The 16,666-nt window shown below is 46.3% G+C and overlaps 1 protein-coding gene across 3 annotated transcripts in view; it reads right to left on the bottom strand.

The window, feature by feature from the left end:
* Positions 1–2,631: 2,631 nt before the first annotated feature.
* ldlrad4a (low density lipoprotein receptor class A domain containing 4a) overlaps positions 2,632–16,666 on the bottom strand; it is a 167,740-nt gene continuing 153,705 nt past the window's right edge. For 2 of the 3 annotated variants that reach the window (XM_063185931.1, XM_063185933.1), the window contains 3 exons: positions 12,123–12,277; positions 8,186–8,239; positions 2,632–6,408 (listed from right to left, as the gene is read on the bottom strand). In XM_063185931.1, the coding sequence (XP_063042001.1) occupies positions 5,581–6,408; positions 8,186–8,239; positions 12,123–12,277 (1,037 nt within the window). In that variant the 3' untranslated portion in view covers positions 2,632–5,580. The remainder of the gene's footprint in view (positions 6,409–8,185; positions 8,240–12,122; positions 12,278–16,666) is intronic. The other variant, XM_063185934.1, reaches the window with a different exon arrangement.

Genomic DNA, 16,666 nt, shown 5'->3' with positions numbered 1-16,666 from the left:
AATAACTAATGTAATAACCACCACAGTTTGACTGACGAAGCAGTGATTTGTTAAAAGTTAGGCCTACATCCTCTTATAAAAACAAATCTTATTCAACACCAACTATACTGCTGTTAAATGCTCAGGCTCAAGACACATGTGACATGAAACTGGAATCATGACTTAATCACTGAGAAATTGAGTGTTACCTTCCAGAAATGGACATTTTTACCTGACAAACTTACTGTACTTTGGTCCTAATAGTAAATGTTATGATATTTATGTACTAAATGTTTGTGAAAAGATTAGATTTGTCAATAGGCAGCACAGATTCAATGTGTAACACAGTTGCAATTTTCTCTCTGACCACCGTCCAACACAGTGCACCTTTTAAATGTGTTTTATTTCCACATTACTTGGGATTCTAACTCCTTGCTGCAAATTCTTCCTGACACAATGCGGCAACAGTGAATTGAAGTGACTGCACTGCTGCCTTGACTCCAGGTAGGCTTTCAATATGGTGGGAGATAACACACACACAAAAGCACAAAAGACACTTACTCAAACATATTTTCTTCCCAACTTTAATCGCTCTCTAGCCATTTTATAACAGCGAAAGAACAAGCATGGAATTGTTTCATGAAGGACTACAACAGTACTTTGAGCAACAGTTTTATTTTTTTCTCTCTTTTTTTGTATTTTTTTTTTTAAAATCACCTTTTTCCTGTAAAAGTATTGCAGTGACAAACCTCAGGCTGCAAACGGATGACATCACAATTGCTTAAATAATAATTAATAATAATAATCAATATTAATAATAAAAGGCATAAGAACACTGCAGTGACTTTCTCGGTCACCGTTTTCCTTCTGGCAGAGAAAGCAGATTTTTTTTCTTTTAAATTTATTAATTACTTTTCATTTATCAGTCCAAGTTGGATAGAGTCCTGTGGAGAGTTGGTGGCTGATGATGACAGTGGAGGTGGAGGTGGTGATGATGAGGAAGATGATGTTGTTGATGATGATGAAGGCAAGCAGATTAAACACAGCAGTGTGACCTTCCGATTCGGCTTTAGTTTTTCCGAAGGAAACAAAAAAACAAAAAGAAAGGAAAAAAACCTTTTGATCCATGGAAACTAGAGAAGAAGAACCATACAGTCTGTCCAGTCTCTTGTCATTCATTTCTTGTCAAGCTTTAAGAACGGAAAATGGAACAGCTTGGTATTAGAAAAAAAAGGTTTCAACAATAATGAAAACAAATAAGAAAGGAAATGAACAAATGAGTCTGCACAGCATCACTAAATGGGACTGTGGATCATTCGCTCAAAAAGGTAATTGCAGTGCTTCAGTTCACACATGACTTGATTATGTGTAAAATAAAATATAAAATAATAATACAAAATATTTTGTTTGACTACTGTATGTCTTGCATCATCTAAAATCCCTTTGATTTGTGACAGGGCTGCTTCAGTGAAATCCAGAGGAACCCAAAAACAAAAAAAAAACAAAAAAAAGGTGAAACCAGCCCTCGGAACTAGTATTTTGTAATCTTGTCCACCGTTACACAAGAAGTCCTTCCTTTATCCCATGTCATGTCCTTTTTTTTTCAAAAGAAAGATTTTAAATCCCCATCAGCTATGGTACAATTCATTCGTAGATTTTTATGTTATTTCTTTTCTTCAGTTTTTTTTTGTAGTTTTCTTGTTTTTGCTGTAGTTCGAGCATGGTTAATACAAGTCCAAACAGCTAGCAGTCACAAAAAAGATCAAATAAATAAATGGCAAGCGCTGGCATCGATAATTATTCTCTGGAAGTAACAAAAGCAGCAGCTACTTGTCCTGTGTACAACTGCCTTATATCAGAATATTTGTTTTTCATCACAGAACAGATTTGCATTTACTGTATAGGAAAAAATATAAGAAGTATTTTTTTGTATTCATTATGTGACCATATCGTAGCATTATTTTTTGCAAACTTTACTCTGTTTTTTTTTTACAAAAGGACAAAGCACAATTGTAGGGCATTCACAAAACTCGATGCCACCGTGTTAAATTTTTCTTTTTAATATCATCTATACATTATATTACAGTATTAACAGGTTCTCTTGTGGTTGTCTACCCATTGGGTAGGATATGTGCATAATATATTCAAGTTATATACAGCACCGTACAAATAAACAGAGTCAAACTACTGAAAAAAGCACCGTTGAATGTGAGGCACAACGAAGGTGGGGGCTTTTTTTTGAGTGCAAGTGGGTTCCTATATGTCTGCTCAAACATGACCATTAGGCACCGAATTTGCTCACGTAATTCTATCATTGACGACAACATGCAAACATCTTGGGTCGACCACGTTAGAAGAAAACAAAACAAAAAAAAACAAATAAACAACACAAACTCCCCGTCTCATCTAAGCTACGACATACAAGTGGAGGGAGCTAGAAAAAGGGAAAATTGAGAAAAAAAAAAAAAGTAAAGGAAAAAGAGTAAATGAGAAGAATAACAGAAGACAAAACGTACGTGAGAGCTAGTTTTCATTCTAGATAAGGAAACAGGTTAACATATTTACGAGGTACAGAATGGGTGGGTGGGTAAGGGAAGAGGGGAAGAGGAGGGAAGGGGTGGGGTGGGGGGAGGGAGGCGAGGTGGTGGGGGGGGGGTGGGGAGCAGACGTTGGGTTACATGGGAGGACAGAACATCGGACGTGGACAAGAGCAGCAGCAGTAGTAGCAGCGCAGAGCAGCAGCGAAAAAACACAGAACGAGAAAAAAATAATAATGACAAACTCAAACTGCGCGCCTAGTGAATGAGTGACAGGAAGGTGATCCAATAAGGAGTCAGTCAGGTCTACGGAGCAAAAGCAGGCTTTCAGAAGTATCATTATGACTTGAGGCTTTCAAGGGGGTGAGGATGGCGATGGGTGTTGTTTCTTTTGTTGTCAAAAATGTTAAGAAAGGAGGATAAATGGGGACAGTCATTCATCAAAATCTGGATTTTTGCAATGCAGGAGCTTGAATTAGTCGTCTAGGGTCTCTAAAAACTGGCTTTGCCAATGAAAGGGAATAATAATTAAAAAAAAGGACAGAACACTTGTCTCAAAAACGTTTTACATACAAATAAATACTTCATCATAACAAAATAAATACCCTCAGCTTTGATAAAACTCTTTTTTTTTCTGTGGGCCTGTTTTCTCTCGATTGGAAGCCCAAGCAAGACCAGTGGTTCTCAAAAAGTACAGAAGAAAAAACAAAACAAAACACAATCAGCGCGTCTGAAAGCATTCTGAATGTGGCAGAGATGGGCATAATGCGGGATAGTCATAAAACAAACAAATATATATAAAAAAGACAACAGAATAAGGTCAGACAAACTCAAGATTGAAGAGGGAAAAACATGAACAAAAATACACACAAACACACACATACATACATACTTTCTCTTGGCATTGGACACACCGTTTAACTTTCATTCTTGTGTTCTGGTTGAATGTTTTGTTCTTTGCAAAAAAAAAAACAAAAAAAAAACTTGTCCCCCCCCCCCCCGAGTCATCTCAGACTTGTCCATCTCTAGGCTTCGGGTCGTATTTCCAAACACAAAGTCTTGGGTCCACAATCACCTCTAAAATCTCTTTAGTCTTAAACAATCATAAATAAGAATGTTGGTCTTCATTATCACTTGTGTTGCTTCCTAAGCCTAAGCGCGCTCTCTCTCTCTCTCTCTCTCTCTCTCTCTCTCTCTCTCTCTCTCTCTCCAAACATCTGTGTTTCTGCGTACAGTACGTGGTCTTCTCAGGTGTGAGAACTAAGAAAAACAAAGATAGCAGACTCCCGTCTCCAGGCTACAGACAGACTTCCAGGAAAAGCAACAAGGGAATGTGACTTGATGTACAGTATTTTTGGCCACCATTTTGCGGCACAGTCCCTCCATCAAACTTACGCGAGCAAAACACAACAGCATCACCTTTCAATCCCTCTCTTTCAACAACCACTTAGCATTACACACATTGAAGCATGAGGACTGACGAAAACTACTCATGGTGGACCAAAAAAAGAAAAGAAAAAAAAGGTTCTCACTCAACCTAGATGGCAAGTAGTGGTGGTGGTGATGGGGTCGGGGTGTCTCCTCATCCCTCGCAACGCAAAAACCAACATTTCCCCAACGATTTACACAAAAAAAGACAAGCAATGCACACTCATGACAATGGGGGTGATGTGTGTGCATAAGACTATGTATCCCACAAATCCCATCTGCTTTTGGACCCAAACGACAACTCTGAGGTGACAGGAAGTATTAAAGTGCTACTTGACAGGATGAAAGCAATGCATGAGTGTGTTTGTCATGACTTCCATCCAAAAAAGACTCCGTGCTAAAAGTTATATTTATCTGTTGTTCAGGAGAGAAGAAAAAAAAGAGAGAACTGGACATTAGAACAGATTTTCGTTAAAACCCCCCTTAAGTGCCATTTTGCGGTTCAGTTGTGTGTATAGATTTTAGGCTGGATCAAAGTACTCTATCCCCTCCTTTATTCTTTATAATAGATAACTGAAAAGAGGAACAAATAATTAAAAAGGAAGCAAAAACAAAAATGCTTAGTCGCTTTTTTTCCCCTAAAAGACCTTTAGGGGAGCCGATGCACGACAACAACCAAACCACAGGTAGGCTTTTACGCTCATTTCTTGAAAACAGTTAAGTTAGTGCAACTTAATATTTTATGGTGGGTTTTTCATCTTTCATCTTTTGTCCCATCACGCCCCCTGGTGGTGGTCTGACTCCTGTGTGTGAATCATGGCACTCAAAATTTTGGAACTCAGATAAAAAATTGTCTGTGCACAGATCCCAAAAGCGAGAAAGAAAGAAAGCAAGAAAGAAAGAAATAAAGAAAGAAAAGAGGAAAACTAACAAGAAAAACAAAGTAAGGAAGAAAAAAAATGACAACCAAAAACAACAGATCCACAAATCCTATGGCCCTCGTGGCCCCTCACGCAAAATGTCTGTGCCAACAATCTTGTTTTTTTTTTCTCTTTTAAATAAACGTAAGCATACAAAAAACAAACAAGACAAACAAACAAGAAAAAAATAGCTATTAAGCCAAAAAACATCCACACAAGGCCCACAGTTCTAGCAAAAAAAGAGAGAAACATACAAAAAAATAATAAATTTGTAAGCTTGGTTCCTCGATTTTTTTTTCTGTTCATATTGTGCAAGGGGATCGCTTGGGGAGTAGGCAGTTCTGGAGAGTGACACGTTTCTTTCTTTCCATCTCTCTCTCTCAGTTTCCCATGTTCTCTTTTCTTTATCATTCGTTCATTCCTCTTACATCTCTCATGTCATATTTTCTCATTCTCAGTTTATTTCTCCCCCCCCACACACACACTCTCCTGGCCTCCCTTGTGTGTCTCTCACCATCACGTGTTGTTGGTATGGGAGTAATATATGCGTGCGTGTTTATTTATATTAAGTCTTTGTTTTCTTTTTCGTTTTATTTGTTTGTGTGAGGGAGTTTAGTAAGGGTGGAAGGGAGATCGATCGATCATAAGGGCTGGGGGGGGGTGTATCGGTAAGGATGTTGGGTGGTGTTGGGGGTGTATAATCTGTAATCTGGTAATCAATCCCGTCGACGGCCATCTTTGGCGGCCTTGCCGGGCACCGTTGTGCTTACGCTGCTGTTACTGCTGCCAGTCTGCTGGTGCCCGACTCTGGGGACTGCCGTGAGGCCGCCACTGCCCCCTAGAGGTGGCTGAGGGTGTGGGTGGTGCGTGGGCTGTAGCTGTGGCTGTGGTTGTGGCTGTGATGGTGTGGGTGTGGGCGCGGTGCTTCTCTGGCCGTTATTGCTGTGCTGCTGCTGCTGGTGGTGTTGGTGGTGGTGGTGGTGCTGGAGGAAGGCGGCGGTGGACGTGGTGGACGCGGACGACGTGCTAGTCGACGACGCCGTCGACGAAGACGACGAGGACGTCGTCGAAGTAGTAGGCGCCAGCAGCTGACCGCCGTGCCCTTGCATCTGCCCCATGACCTCGCTGTAGGTGGGCGGCGGGCCCTCCATGCGCGTGGTCACGCTGGACGCGCTCTTGCCCGAATTGGAGCTCGGAGGCCTGGGACCCGTTCCGCCGCCGCCACCGCCGCCCCCTCCCCCACCGCCGCCGTGCACGTAAACGTCTATGAGGTCACTGTCGAATATGGTCCGGTTGGGCGGCGCGCGCACCGAGGCCCGGCTGAGCTCCAGCTGCTGCTCGGGGTCACGCAGCTGCAGCGTGCAGGGCCCCTTGTAGGGCGGCAGCTCCTCGCCGTCCGACAGGCAGATGGTGGGCGGCAGGTCGATGTCCTGCTGCAGGTAGGGGTAGGTGGGCTGGAAGCGGCAGAAGCGCTCGGCCCGCTGCTGCATGAAGCTCGGCGGCGCGAAGCGCTGAGGCTCGGCCGACCGCGGGCCGTACATCACCTGCAGGGTGGGGAGGGAGGGGAGAGAGAGAGAGAGAGAGAGAGAGGGAGAGGGGAGGGAGAGAGGGAGAGAAGGAGAGAGGGAGAGAGGGAGAGAAGGAGAGAGAGAGAGAGAGAGAGAGAGAGAGAGAGAGAGAGAGAGAGGAGAGAGAAGAGGGAGGAGAGAGAGGGAGGGAGAGAGAGAGATAGGGGGTGAAGAGAGAGAGGAGAAAGGGAGAGGGAGAGAGAGGGAGGGAGGGGAGAGAGAGAGAGAGGGAGAAATGGACAGAGGATGAGAGTGAAAACAGAAGAGGAAGGGAGAAAGGGACAGAAGGGGATGAGAGAGAGAGAGAGAGAGAGAGAGAGAGAGAGAGAGAGAGAGAGAGGGAGAGAGAGAAGGGGAGAGAGAGAAGGGGAGAGAGAGAAGGGGAGGGGAAGAGATGGACAGAAAAAGCAAAGATAGTTAACCTCTGGACTTCATTGACCCTGAGGGGTAATGCACACACTCACTTGATGGAGGACTACACTCAATGCAAGATCACCCTAACAAGGATACATACATAACCATGAGAGAGAGAGAGAGAGAGAGAGAGAGAGAGAGAGAGAGAGGGAGAGAGAGACCAGAGAGAGAGAGGGAGAGAGAGAGCAGAGAGAGAGAGAGAGGGAGAGAGAGAGAGAGACCCAGAGACAGAGGGGAGGAGAGAGAGAGAGAGAGAGAGAGAGAGAGAGAGAGAGAGAGAGAGAGAGAGAGAGAGGAAGAGAGAGATAGAAACAGAGAAGAAAGGAGGGCAATTCTGGCACACTCAGCCAGCACAGCATTATGTTCTGCTTGGCCACCATTAGCAGTGGGAGGAGGGCTCTCTCTCTGTGTGTGTGTGTGTGTGCGTGTGTGTGTGTGTGTGTGTGTGTGTGTGTGTGTGTGTGTGTGTGTGTGTGTGTGTGTGTGTATGTGTGTGTGTGTGTGTGTGTGTGTGTGCGTGTGTGTGTGTGTGTGTGTGTGTGGAGGGGCGCCAGTGCATTATGCTATGCAGTGTAAAGATGCTGCTGAGACAGTGTTGCTCGCTCAGCACTGGCTGCTGGACAAACACAACAGGCAGGGAAGCAGGTGCCGTGTCCCGCCCGGCACTCAGCCGAGACCAGCCCAGAGGTGGGCACAGCCAGGTAAGCAACCACTACAAGGCAACCGCAGTGGAAGCACAAGTGCTGAGCTGTGTGTGTGTGTGTGTGTGTGTGTGTGTGTGTGTGTGTGTGTGTGTGTGTGTGTGTGTGTGTGTGTGTGTGTGTGTGTGTGTGTGTGTGTGTGTGTGTGTGCTCGTGCAAGGTTGTGCATTTATTTTCATTGTATGTTGGGGGTAAAAGTGTCGGTATTGGTACTCGGCAAGTACAGACATCAATGTACTTGTACTCCTGACGTTTTTAAAAAAAAAAGTGGTATCAGGCTAGCCAGGCTGTGCCCTCCTAGTGGCGCAACACTTTCAGCGTTGCAACTAGTCAGGTCAAGAGCGATGCAAGTACTTTCTGAGTTCCCGAAAATACGGGAACTCCTCCCACTTTGTCGATAAGCAAACAACCATTAGCAAACCAAGGGAGGCAGGTCAACCATGCCGTTTGGGAAAACGTTAATTGTTATGCTCTTGGTCAGACCAAGCCTCGAAGAGATTTGCACGTCGATGATAATCAGGCTAGTATCAGGCTAGCCACTACGTATAATGATCTGGCACCTGGACTGCTGCTTTTGCAGATGTGCACTAGTGCGCACCCTAACCAACTTTCAAACAGGACGGCTGAAGGTCACCCACCTCAGTAGCTCCTTGTTGGGCCACTAGACTGTCTGTGGGCCACGAGCACCCCTCCTGGAAAAGAAAGAACGAAAGGAGCGAGAGAGAGAAAAGAAGGAAGAGAGTTGGACAGCAAGAAAGAAAGAGGAGTGGGTGTGTAAGAGAGAGAGAGAGAGAGAAAGAGAGAAAAAAAAAGAGAGAGAGAGAGAGAGAGAGAGAGAGAGAGAGAGAGAGAGAGAGAGAGAGGAAGAAGAATTAGCGCATTCATTCAGAGTCTGCTTCAAAAAAAAAAAAAAAGACCTTGAATTGTACACCGAGGAACAGGATATTTAATGTGCAATGAAAGCTTTAATATTCAACAGCGCTATTGCCCTGTCTACAATACTTCCAGGCATTCTGCAGTGTGTGTGTCTGTGTGTGTACGTGTGTGTGTATCTGTGCAGTAGGTGCAAGCAAAATGAGAGGACATCAAGCATTTTCTGCCATCAGACAGAATGTTGTGGCGCTGCAGACTGCCTTAATGTCCTTCCTAATAAAAAAAAAAAATGAAAATAAAATCTAGAGAGAAACAATAAAAAGCCAGACAGCTTCATTACCGAGGCTATTTTCTGCCGGTGTTAATGTGTCTGATTTGCACAATGAGACCTCCGGCATAAGAGAGAGAAGAGGGGGTGGCTGGGTGAGAGGGGGTTGTCGAAGCATGTGTATGTGTATGTGTGTGTATGTGTATGTGTGTGCGTGTCTGTGTGTGTATACATTTGTCTGTATAAGAGTCAGTCACTGTCTCGACTGTGTGTATGTTTGTGTATAATGAAGGTGAAAGGGCCTACGTAATACATCTAACACACACACACACACACACACACACACACACACACACACACACACACACACACACACACACACACACACACACACACACACACACACACACACACACACACACACACACACACACACACACACACACACACAGAGAGAGAGAGAGAGAGAGGCTCATCAATAAACATGAGAGCAGAGGCTGCGAGTGCCTGGCGCGGTGTCTCTCCTCCCATGATGCATCAGGGTAGGGGGGAGGTAATGGTCTGAGTGTCTAGACAGAGATGTGGCAGGGGGAGGAGGGAAGAAGAGGGGGAGGAGAGGAGAGGAGAGGAGGCAGGGGGAGGAGGGAAGAAGAGGGGGAGGAGAGGAGAGGAGAGGAGAGGAGAGGTGAGGTGGGGAGGAGGGAAAAGAGGAGGAGGAGAGGAGGGGAGAGGAGGAGGGAAAAGAAGGGGAGGGGAGGAGAGGAGAGGAGAGGAAAGAGGGGGAGGAAGGGAGGAGAGGAGTGGAGAGGAGGGGAGAGGAGAAGAGAGGAGAGGAGAGAAGAGGAGAGGAGAGGAGAGGAAAGGAGGGGAGATGAGAGAAGAGGAGAGAAGAGGAGAGGAGAGAGGGGGAGAGGATAGGAGAGGACAGGAGGGGAGGGGACAGGAGGGAGGGGAGGGGAGCGAGGTAGAGCAAGATAGACAGAGAGGAGGAGGAGGATAGGGACAGAGGGGGATGGAGAGACGGAGATAGAGAGGGAGATAGAGAAACAGAGAGAGAGAGAGAGACAGAAGGAGGGAGGGCTAGCAGAGACACTGGGTGCTACTGAGAGTTACAGAGAGCAGCTGGTGCAGGAGCAACACTTCACACGCACACACACAGACGCATAGACATTAGACTAGACACACACACACACGAAAACACATTAACTAAGAGACAGAATACAAACACAGATGCATACGTGTTATGCAAAACATATGCAGAGTCACGCACATGTATAGAAAGACACAAAGACGAACGCGCAGGCACAGATACTCATTATGCTTTGGCGGAGAACAAAAAACATTATAACCACCAAAAACACACATAAAAACAGACTGTTAAATATTCAGACTGCATATGTGTGTGTTCAGACTCGTACACATCCGGAAATATGAAAACACAGTAAAAAAAGAAAATGGAAAAAAGTATACAAACAGTGAACATGTGCGTGTGCACACACACACACACACACACACACACACACACACACACACACACACACACACACACACACACACACACACACACACACATACACAAAAGCATACACAACGCACGTACAGACACACACACACACACACACACACACACACACACACACACACACACACACACACACACACACACACACACACACACACACACACACACACACACACACACACACACACTACTACACAACCAACACTGCAACAGCAAATGTTTATGGTCCTAAACACTTGGGCTGGCCCCCCCAACTCTGGTGCCAAAATGCTTGTCATCTCCGGGCAGACGTGCACTGCGCAGTGCATACATCAGGAAGCATATGCACCATAAAGGAGATGTATAGGGGACACACACGCATGCATTTGACCCACCATCTTAAAAAAACACCAACACCCGCCGAGTGACTCAACATTTAAACTCTTCAGGGTGGAGCTTTTAACTCTTTGAGGACGGAGTGCCATCACAAATGTGATTAGAATGTTGGCTTCTCATTATGATATCACAAGGACTTTGTGGGATGTTTAACACAGAGTTCTATGGGAGCTGTAGAGTGTTCAAGAGAAATTCTAGAAGAACTGGGGGAGTTTTCAAGACTGGAGTTTTTAAGATGCGTACGAAAAACTTGACTGCATCTACCAGCGCCAAGATATTTACAGATGTGTATACTACTTGTATACTATTTGGGCAACCAGTGAAAAACAGCACTACCACCAGACCTGGTGACTCAATATTTAACGTTTTATGATAGAAAAACGATCATGTCACACCTGTAGTTTTAAGGAAAGTGCTAAAAATTTGGGGACACACGTGCATCTGGCCACCATTTGAAAAAAAAAAAACACCAGTGCACCACATCTCCAAATGACTCAACATTTCAGTCATGTAGTGGGGGGCATACGCAACTATGCCTGCAGAGTTTGTAAGTTACTTACTAAAAGCAACTTCAGCTCCTGGCAATTGAATATTGACCTCATAAGCGGGGGGGGGGAGACAAGCTGGCATGCATGCAGAGACATTAACCCTTAGCGAAGAGCTAATGTCATAACCGTACTGTCACCAAAATTGTAATGGCGATGTCTTAATCTATTACTTAAAGCTCTCTGCACTGTCATAGCAATGTTGTTATGATGTAAGTTAGTTGAGTATTTTCAGCAAATAGTGAATAGACCTGCCGGCGACCCCATCTGCAGTAAGAGGCTACGATGCATTCTAAAAAAATGACAGTAGGGATGACACATGCAATGGGGAACCATTTTAAAATAGCACTACCTCTCTGTGACTCAACATGCACCTCTATGGAGTGGCGGAAGACAGAACGACGTGCATGCAGAGTTTTTAAGGTGCGCACTAAAAACTTGACGGCAGCTACCAGCATGTGAACATTTATGACTTGGTTACAACATACGTGAGTCGCGTTCACACAGAAACAAACTGCCAGTCTTACACGCAGACATGTATGTACTTACCAGCACACACACACGCACGCACGCACGCAAGCACGCACACACACACACACACACACACACACTTAGCCCCACTTCAATGTCTTTGTGCCCCCCCCCTATTGACTTCCATTCATATTAACCCTTACAATAGCTAAAGAATGCTAAACTGTGCCCAAATAAAAACAATCCCTGACCATAACCTGTCAGTGAGGAAATGTTCTTACACAGGATTTGGCCCCCACCTTGTTGGTGTGCTCCAATAGCAGTGGCCAAACTGCACTGCCATACAAACACACCAAAAGGGGTCCAACCGACTACATAACCTCTCTCTTGCAAACACACACACATACACCTACCTTTCATATATAAAGACAACTACATTACCTTCAGAAACACAACCACACGCACACGCACACAAACACACACACGCACACGCACACTCTCTCTCACTCTCTCTGTCTTACCGGTTGCATTGCCTGGTCCCGGCGCCGTGCCTGGCTCTGTCGGGTGAAGAAGGCCCAGGCCGACAGCCTGTAGTGGTTGAGCAGGCAAATGATCACCACCACCATCACAGTCATCACCACTATTATGATTATTATCTGAACAAACTCCAGTTCAGCTGTGGAGAGAAAACAGAGAAAAGGGTGGAAAGAGAGAGAGAGGGAGGGAGGGAAGGGTGAGAGAAGAGAGAGAAAAATACATAAGTATGATTCCCAAAAGATACAGTACAATACAATACACTTGACAGACTGTTGTGTTCAAAGCCTCTTACATCCTTTGGATGTCTTATACCTGTAATGTTGTCATTAAAGGGTAATCAAAGGGCATGTGAAGAAAATAAAAATTCAAAAGATGTCAAAAAGATGACTTTGACTTTTCACCAGCGGGCATAAACAAACTACAGACACACTGCATAGCTCTCGCTGATCCATCATGAGTGTAACAGTAGCACACAGCCAATGAGTGGGATGGAGTGGAAATGCAGTTACACAGCTTTGACCAGCAGAGGGCATGAGAGAAGGCAAGTAGTGGCTTCACAGTCCTGCTGTCTCAGTTGCAAAAATAAATAAATAAAAAATGACGTAATTGGCTAATCCACAAGAATGTGATAACATGTTGTTCCAAATATCTGTTGTCCCAAACCGCCTTTTCTCCCCCCTTTTTCCCCTTCCAGAAGAGAGGGGGCTTAGCAACAGACCTGGGTTTGGCTGTAGGAGCAACACGTAGACAGCCAGGGAGGGAGAAAGGGAGAAGGAGAGAGAGAAGGAGAGAGAGAGAGAGAGAGAGAGAGAGAGAGAGAGAGAGAGAGAGAGAGAGAGAGAGAGTGCAAGAGCGACAGAAAAGCAAAGAGGTGAACTTGCACTAGAAGAGAAAGTAAGAAGAACACTGACGTGCAACCATTTTTTAATGTCCGACCCCCCACCCCCCACCAACCCCCACCCCTCTCCCTGCACCAGAAACCTGGTGTATTGTTTTCTCTACATGAGAGATAGCTTCAGACGACTTTCGCTTACCAGCAGCAGCAGTGGCGGAGAAAAACAAAAACATAAAACACAAAACAAACGATAGTGAGAGTCAGACAAACGTCCTAGTGGAGATGGATGGCCGTCCGACACAAACCAGGGAGCTGGCTAGAATCTATCCATCTACTGCACTGCACACGCCATATTGGGGGTGCGAGAGTGTCTGAGTGAGTGTCTTTTTTCAGAGAGAGAGAGAGAGAGAGAGAGAGAGAGAGAGAGAGAGAGAGAGAGAGAGAGAGAGAGAGAGAGAGAGAGAGATAGTGTGTGTGTGTGTGTGTGTGTGTGTGTGTGTGTGTGTGTGTGTGTGTGTGTGTGTGTGTGTGTGTGTGTGTGTGTGTGTGCGTGCGTCTGTGTGTGTGTGTCTGTGTGTGAGGGAGTGAGAGAGGGAGAGTCTGTGTGTGGTGTGTGTGGTGTGTGTGCGTGCGTGCGTGCGTGCGGTGTTTTGCAGTGCTCTCGGGTGGCAATAAAAAGCTTTTTGTTTGTCTGTACTGCCAGCCGGCGGGGCATGCCAGCAGGGCAGACAAGGTTGGGCCCGACCCGGCCCGGACCCGGCTCTCTCCCTCTCTCTCCTTCTCTGTTCTCTCTCTCTCTCTCTCTCTCTCTCTCTCTCTCTCTCTCTCTCTCGCTCTTTCTCTCCCCCTCTCTGGTCTCACCTCCTCTCTCTCTAGCTTTCTCTTCCTCGCAGTGCACCTAACCCCCAGCAACAACAAAACTCATCCCAGCCCCTACCAACCCTCTTGCACATTTGTGACGGTACAATAGAAGCCAATGGGAGTGACCCTGCTTCTCATATTTACAGACACCTTCTCTGCCCTCACCACCAACCCCAGCCCAGATCCACCATCTTCCCCACCTCACTCCCACCCGGACCCAAGGCCAAAACTTTGAACATCCACCTCTGCTCCAGCACCATCTCCACCCTCCACCTCCCGGCTCCCACCCTCCAAACTCCATAACACCCCTAAAGACACGGCCCCCCTGAGCCCTGCCGTGGCCACAACCGGTAGGGCACTCTGCCATGCCATGCGGCTGACCCCGGTTCGATTACCGGCCCGGGTCCTTTGCCGACCCCTCCCCGTCTCTCCCCCAATTCTGTTCCTGTCCACCTGTTACACTGTCCTATCAAATAAAGTCGAAAAACATAACAAAAGAGACACGGCCCCTGCTCTAAATTAGCTCTTATCAGAACGGCTATGACCAAGTCATAACTTTAGTCTATTACCTAAGGCCCTCAGCACTAGTGGTATAGTGGTGGTGTAGTCCTATGGTCGTAACGTTTTTTCAGTGACTATTACAACGTTGCAGTGGTGGAACAGGGTGTGTGTTGAGGGTCTACTCTTGAGGGTCTACTATTTGTCGATTCGTCACATGCACGGCACACACAACACAAAGAAAGGACCTGAAATTACGTTTTGTTTCCTCACACTTCCATAGCCCCTCAGCTCCAACCTTGACAACCCCCCCCACTAACTCTGCCAACCAGATGGGCCGGGCAGTCACCACTCAAAGAGGGGCTTGTTCCCTTGCGCAACCCCCATCCCCACACCCCCTCCAAACCTTCTAGCCACCACCACCACCACCATTATTTCAATCACCAACACCATCTTGCACACTTGGCTCACACGCTAAACATGCTAAAGGAGGCGTGCATGCATGGTGGTGGAGCAACAAACTACGGTGGCCAACAAGGCCCAAACGACCTACACACATGGACACAAACACACACACACACACACACACAGACACACAGACACACAGACACACGCACACACACACACACAGACACACAGACACACAGACACACGCACACACACACACACAGACGGGCTTCATGGTGCATGTACTGTCCTGTACTGCATGTGCTCTTTGTCTGTGGCATGACATGCGTATGGGTGCGCGCCGTACACACACACACACACACACACACACACAGTTGCACACACACACACGCATACACACACAGTTGCACACACACACACGCATACACACACGGCACGTGATGCATCATCAAAAGATGCGTTTGTGCCCATGTACTGGAACAAGAAGAATCACAGATCTGTCCACACAAATGCACGCAGACACACACACACAGACAGACAGACACACACACACAGACGGAGGTTATGCTAGGCCTGCAGTTTGCTGGTTGTGAGAGGGCCCTTTGTATACTGGCGAGGGCATGGAGAGGACACAGTGTCTGAGGCACAGAGAGCACGTCGAGAGCACATACACACACACACACACACACACACACACACACACACACACACACACACACACACACACACACACACACACACACACACACACACACACACACACACACCCACACACACACACACACACACACACACACACACACAGGCCCCTGTGTGAGCCGAGAGGGCAGACATGACACCATTTCCCTCTCACCTTTCACACACATCCACACATCCACACACACACACACACACACACACACACCTACACACGCACGCTGTGCACACACACACCTGCACAAACACACACCTACACCTCCATAAAGACACACGCACACACACGCACACGCACACATACACACACAGCACCTTTGCTGCTCTCCAATGGCCCCTAAAAACACAGATGGAGGGAGGGGTTGGCTGGAAAGCTGCCCACACATACACACAGGGTGCCATTGGGGGTGCACGTACAGTGTGTGTGTGTGTGTGTGTGTGTGTGTGTGTGTGTGTGTGTGTGTGTGTGTGTGTGTGTGTGTGTGTGTGTGTGTGTGTGTGTGTGTGTGTGTGTGTGTGTGTGTGTGTGTGTGTGTGTGTGTGTGTGTGTGTGTGTGTGTGTGTGTGTTAGGGGAGGGAACACCAGCTCAACTCTGGGCCCCAGCATCCACTTACTCCAAACATGAAACACAAGAAAAAAAAAGGTGGTAAAACTCTGGGTCCTCTCTCACATACACTTGCACTTGGTCAGCAAGAAATGCTGAATTGCATCTTGAAATGAATGGGGATGTTTGCCCCTCACCCAACTCTCTACTACTTACTGTAAGTAGTTTTTCAGCAGATTTTGTTCCTTGACAAAGTTGAGCAGAGGACTGGTTCTCGACTCATGGTAACATTGTTGAAGATTAAGAATGCTCTTTAGGAGGGGAGAGAAGAGAAGAGAAGAGAAGAGAAGAGAAGAGAAGAGAAGAGAAGAGACGAGACGAGACGAGACGAGAAGAGAAGAGAAGAGAAGAGAAGAGAAGAGACGAGAAGAGAAGAGAAGAGGAGAAAGAGCCCTTCCCAGAAGACAGAAGTCTGCAACACGACCAAGAAATGTCTACCAATCAAACACTCAATGTACAAATCACCGTGGTGATAGGGAAGCAAGCATACTGGTGGAATGAACCTGAACCTGACCGTACTAAACAGCATACTACACCTGATCTAGAGCATAATAAACCACTAATGAGATATGACCATACTTGGAGCCAAGTCATACTAAACAGCATTCTAGATCTGATAGAGATACCC

Source organism: Engraulis encrasicolus, chromosome 20 (assembly GCF_034702125.1).
Source record: "Engraulis encrasicolus isolate BLACKSEA-1 chromosome 20, IST_EnEncr_1.0, whole genome shotgun sequence".
NCBI classification, from domain to species: domain Eukaryota; kingdom Metazoa; phylum Chordata; class Actinopteri; order Clupeiformes; family Engraulidae; genus Engraulis; species Engraulis encrasicolus.
The sequence above is the reverse complement of the archived record's forward strand: the minus strand, read 5'-3'. Positions and strand labels throughout refer to the sequence as shown.